At 39.2% G+C, this 6,146-nt stretch overlaps 1 protein-coding gene across 1 annotated transcript; it reads left to right on the forward strand.

Annotated features, from left to right (window-relative positions):
* Positions 1-365: 365 nt before the first annotated feature.
* Positions 366-1,319, forward strand: LOC117057712 (olfactory receptor 14C36-like). Its single transcript, XM_033168552.1, has one exon. The coding sequence runs from the start codon at positions 366-368 to the stop codon at positions 1,317-1,319; it is 954 nt and encodes a 317-aa protein (XP_033024443.1).
* Positions 1,320-6,146: the final 4,827 nt, after the last annotated feature.

Raw genomic sequence — 6,146 nt, forward strand, 5'->3', positions numbered from 1 at the left:
TCACCCCTTTGTAGAATAGCTAAGTCTCCAATATTTGCCCTTCAGTGATAGAGATTAAATTGGTTGGAATTAGTCTCGATGACAGGGAGGGCAGTCAGAGAGTCGTCACCGAAGTATTCTTTCATTTTGGCTTCTCTTTCCAAAAGACAGGCGTGCAGGTAGAACACATCAGCAGGGTAGGCTTCTTGGCAATGTGGATGATGTAGCAACGGAGGAGGCACCAGCTTTTTTGGACAAGTAATCACAAATAATCAAAGCATGTTTGCCAAGAAAGATTTCCTGGTTCAGCTGAATGAGAAAGAATGAGAAAGAAGTAGTATGGCAGCTTTCTTTCCTGGGCACCAAACAAAGGTCTGAAAGACACAATGATGAACCAATCAAGAGCAAATGGATTTCTTCTGCACAGATTCTCTGATATTTGGGAGGTGCAGATATTTCACATCAACCTTTTCGTCATAATATATTTGGTGGCCCTCATAGAAAACCTTATCATCATCACAGTCATCTTCTACAGCCACCAGCTTCATACACCCATGTACTTCTTTCTGGCCAACCTGTCATTGCAAGACATTGGCTCCATATCAGTTACAGTTCCCAAGTCCATTGCAAATTCCTTAATGAAGACCCAAACCATCTCTTACTCTGGATGTGCCTGTCAAGTATTCTTCCTTGTTTTCTTCATGATGTCCCATTACGTTTTCCTTGGTGTCATGGCATATGATCGCTTTGTAGCCATCTGCAATCCACTGCATTATGAAACTGTCATGAACAAGAAAGCCTGCATTCAGATGGCAGCCAGTGCATGGATTGGTGGACTTTTCTATTCAACAATGTACACTGGAACAACATTCAGAGTTGAGTTCTGTTCTAATGTCATCAATCAGTTTTTCTGTGAAATCCCACAACTGCTGAAGAACTCTTGCTCTGACTCGGATATCACTGCTATTTGGGTTCTGACGTTTGGAGCTTGTTTAGCCTTCATCTACTTTGCTCTTATTGCTTTTTCTTATGTTCAGATCTTCAGAGCAGTCCTGAAAATCCCATCAAGACACGGGAAGCAAAAAGTCTTCTCAACTTGTTTGCCTCATCTTATTGTTATCACCCTGTTTTTGGTAAGTGGCACCTTTGTCTATTTAAGACCAACTTCCAGGTCCCCATCAGCATTTGGCCTCTTGGTTTCTATGTTCTACTGCATGGTGCCACCAGTAATGAATCCAATCATCTATAGTATAAGAAACAGGGAGCTCAAAATGGCATTCTGGAAGTTGCTGGTAAATATTTTTCCCCAATTCTTAGACAAAAACCATTCCCCATTTTAGGAAACAGTTTTAGTTGCCTAGATGGTGTGCCTAAGTTTTGTTCAATCCTATGTTTGTTTACTTAGAAGTGTATATCACTACATTGAATAGGAATTCTAGTCTCAGGAAAGCGTACATTGGATTGTAGCCTTATATCACATGTTTACTTCATCTGTATATGTCTTTAGACCAGGGGTGAGTATCTGTGGCTTTCCGGGTACTGTTGGACTATAACATCCATTCTCCCTATCTACTAGCCATACATGCTGGAGCTGATGGTGATTGGGTTACTGGAGATTATTGGAGATTATTGTGTATAGAACTGCCGTTTCCCATTGAAACCTGGAGGACCGAAAATTTATTTAACACTGATATTAGTACTGAATGCCCAATATGAACATGTGAAAATCATTTACATTAATCTGTATAAAAGTTTATATTCATTAATATTTGAATTAATTTTTACTTCTTGCAGTGGAGATATAGGCTGATAAAAAACATAAATGTATTCAATTGACCTTACCTATATACCTGTCCTTGCAGGTGACATATATTTTCACTTGTTTTTAATCAATCATTTGTGTCCAGATGCTATAAACCTGCATATATGACAGGTAGGGTGGAAAATGGCTTTCATTTCCCCTTTGTTATAATTCCACATCCCAGCACTGCTCGTAGCAGTAAGTCTATATTTAGAAGAACTGTGAGTTGAGTCATAGCTAGAGGAAGGTGGAGACTGGAGAGAAAAGGGCCATCAGGAAAAACAGGTGTTTTCTATTGTGTCTTGATCCCAGCATTTTGTATTTGACTTCTTTTAGTAATGTTTTCTTTGGATTTTTGTGTTTTTATATTGTAAACTGTTCTGTGATCCTCAGATCAAGGGCGGTATAGAAATTTCATAAATAAAAAAAGTTTTTTTGTGTGAACCTTAATGTGTTAAATGTGCATCTGTAGTTGACATCCTTTCCAATATTTTATTTGGAAAGTTTTAAGATCATATATTACTTTTCTGTTAATTATGTTGCTTTGAGTGTATATTTTATATTTGTCTTTCTTTTGTAATTTTCATTTCTGGATTGTTTTATTTGATGTTTTAATGTGTTTTAAACTGGTTTGAGGTTGTTTTCCCATAAGCAGTATAGAAATTAAATGATGGACGAAGAGGAGGAGGAGGAGGAGGAAACAGCTCCTGGATCCAGAAAGTTTGAGGTCGTAAGACATTTTATGATGGGATGGATTATGGTTCCAGCTTCTAATGAGCTTTGAATCTGATGGTTCCAGTCCCTATTGAGGGTGTACAGGAGCAAAGCCTTCTTTGTAGTGGCTCCACATTTCGGTAATGACTCTCTTAGCTGTGTCATACTTCAACAGTGCTGTTTTTTCAAAGTTAGGTAAAAACATTTCAGTGATATGCAAGGTGGTCATAGATATGTTCCAACCCAATACAAATCTGTTTGGTTCTGATGTATGCATTTAATTCCTTTTCTTTAATCCGCCAGTTCCTGCTATAACCAAGAACTATGGATATGTTTCTATGTGCTGATGAAAATTATCTCTCTGGGGAAGGGCCAGTGAGGGCCAGTAGATGCTGGTAGGCTTGGGATTGATGCTTTTTTAAAGTTTTGAATGCACTATCATTTTGTTCTGTATATTTTTTGTGTCTGTTTTGAAACTCAATTAAAAAAATGATATTTATAAAATCCACTTCAATGTTCTGGCCTTTGGGAAAGGCTGGGATAGCCATCTTAGAATTAATAATGTCGTTATGACTTCACATGATTAGAGGTGGTTTGTTCTTCTTGTCTTTTAAAATTAATAGCACAAGAGGTATTGTGAGATTTTAAAAGGCTTTCTTTGAATGGACACACTTTTCCCTATGTGGCTGGCAGGGGTTAAATTCTGCTCAGTTTCTGTGTGCAATCCTGGTCTCAGCAGGAAAGAAGCATGCACAAAGAAAGCCTTTTAAATCCAGGGTTCTTTCTCTGTGAGACCCCACACCAGCACCTATCCTTGGAAAATAGGTTCTTTTTTCCCCTCCCACTGCAAGGTAAATGCAACCCAACTGAACACTATTTAGCTTCCATTGTTGATATCAGAACAGAAGGAAAGCCTGGTGACTGGGCTGTACAGGTGCTCAGCCTGTTGTAAGCTACCTTGGAAATCATTCAACTGACAGAATTTCAAAGTAAATAAATACATATATGCGATAAACAGACCATGTGAACTGTCATGCAAAAGCGTGAATGGTGCAGCTGAACTGGAGGAATCCAAGAAGACCTTGTGACACAGGAGGATTTTGAATCTGCATATTTGAATTTACCTGGAAGTTGTAACTATGGGTTTCAGGAAGCTCACAGGGCTGACCCAATACATTTTGCTGCCTGTAGCAAACAATACCAACCATGGGTCCCTCCACCATGCAGCCTGATGAGGACATTGAACAGTCACCAGATGATAAATGACTAAGCATGTCTTGGTCTCTGAGAAAAGATGATCACAGAACTGATTCCTAGAAAGGGCTGGTGTGGGAAGTTGTTGTTGTTGTTGTTGTTGTTGTTGTTGTTCTTCTTCTTCTTCTTCTTCTTCTTCTTCTTCTTCTTCTTCTTCTTCTTCTTCTTCTTCTTCTTCTTCTTCGTTTGCACATGAGGGAGAAGAGGCCTTAGGACTATTGCAGTCTCTGCAAAATGGCCATACTTTGTATGACAAATCATACACTCAGCCAGTGAGAAGTGATGAGATTGTGGATGCAGCAAAAGGGGCATGGATGGTTTGGATGAATTCATAAAAATCTTTACAAGCAGAAGCAGCATCACAGACCACGAGGTTCAAAGAAAGGGATAAAAAAAGCTCCGGGATTTAACTCTCATACCCATGTCTGCACTCCACACTGTTCTTCCCTCCTTACAGGAACAAATGAAGAGGAACATTTAATAAGCAGTGGATGTTGTATAACAGGGATGGGTAAGCTTTTTCGCCTGAGGGCTGCAATCGCTTCTGTGCAAATTTCCCAGAGCCACTAGTGAATGGGAGTGCCTCACCTGCAGCAAAAGAGGCCAGAGTAAAAAAAAAAAAATGTGAGCTTTGGCTTTCCACAACAGGCTAGTTTCTACATGCACTTGCACACTCTTCTCTGGTATCCATCTGGCCAACCCAAAACCACTGATTTCAAGAACGTATGCCAGCCAAATAAAAAGGTTAAAGGAGCATGCACAGAAGGGCTGGTGTGGGATTGTGACCATTGTCGGGAATATGGCCTGAGAGCGCTGAGGGGTAGATAAATTTGACCCTGGGTCTGAAGTTTTCCATGCCTTTCATATAATTTCTGCATCAGAAAATCAGAAAGTATGCTCAATAAACAGCAGACATTGTATAATCTCTGTGGAAAATTCAGCCAAACAAATGACGTTGAATGCTCAATGATAATATGGGAGCAGCCCATGCATCATCATCTAATTTTGTCCAGGACTGGATCATAAGTTGCTTGATGTGAATGCCAGAAAGTGAAATTGTTAACAATTCTTCTACTCCTTGTGATTGGCAACATACTGAGGTTTCTTTCAGCCTGCACATTTATATCTAGGACAATGTTCTTCCTGCTGTATTTGTAACAGAGCAAGGTCTGAAATAGTGTAAATTAATGGTGCATTTTATGCTACTTCTGAGCGGTTTTCAGTTTTCAGTGCTGTTTGCTCTGGGGAGGCTTTCTCTTTGCCACTGATTCAGTGGTAATCCAAGGAAAAATTGATTGATTACTCCCATGTAATGAGATTTTTTATTAAAGTATTTCATAATACAAAAAATGGTTACAAAATGCAAATTGAGCAAGTAAAATGTGGGGTCTTCTCTTATAAGTCATTCTGTTTTATATTAAAAAGATTAACACTGCTCTAATGCCACAAGTAGGTATACAACCCTCACTATAGAGCATAAAGCAATTTACATTGTTCTGTGGATTCTAGCCTTAAATCATATACAACATGTAAGTGTTGTGGGATTCATTTGCTATTATTGATCTGTTATTACTTGCTTCGAATTAGAACTTCTTGGCAGCGGGTAGGCAACAAAGAAAACCATGAGCAGAAGAGGATTTTACAGCATAATCCTACACATGTATTCTTAGAATTAAGTAACACTGAGTTCCATAGGAATTCATCCAACATAGTTGTGTAGAGGATTGCAGTCCTATGTAGATGTGTTAATTTAAATAGCAACAGCCAACCACCCACAACACACGCACAGGGTCATGCCATAGAGAAAACTTCTTTAGTGAAAAATAATTAAAACAAAACAACACACCCCTCTGGTGCAAACCCCTTACATAAGCCAAAGCAGAACTATGTATCATAGTCATTACAGCTGCACCTAAACCCTCAAATAAACAGGTGATCCAACTCTGCTGAGCTGTATTTAGAAGACTCATGAGAATTTAACCTTCTGGGTATAATTAGTAATGAGACATTGATAAAGCTCATTGCTAACCATTTCAACCCTTTGTAGAATAGCTAAGTCTCCAATATTTGCCCTTCAGTGATAGAGATTAAATTGGTTGGAATTAGTCTTGATGACAGGGAGGGCAGTCAGAGAGTCGCCACCGAAGTATTCTTTCATTTTGGCTTCTCTTTCCAAAAGACAGGCATGCAGGTAGAACACATCAGCAGGGTAGGCTTCTTGGCAAGGTGGATGATGTAGCAACGGAGGAGGCACCAGCTTTTTTGGACAAGTAATCACAAATAATCAAAGCATGTTTGCCAAGAAAGATTTCCTGGTTCAGCTGAATGAGAAAGAATGAGAAAGAAGTAGTATAGCAGCTTTCTTTCCTGGGCACCAAACAAAGGTCTGAAAGACACA

The sequence above is a fragment of the Lacerta agilis genome, chromosome 14 (genome assembly GCF_009819535.1).
Source record: "Lacerta agilis isolate rLacAgi1 chromosome 14, rLacAgi1.pri, whole genome shotgun sequence".
Taxonomy (NCBI): Eukaryota; Metazoa; Chordata; class Lepidosauria; order Squamata; family Lacertidae; genus Lacerta; species Lacerta agilis.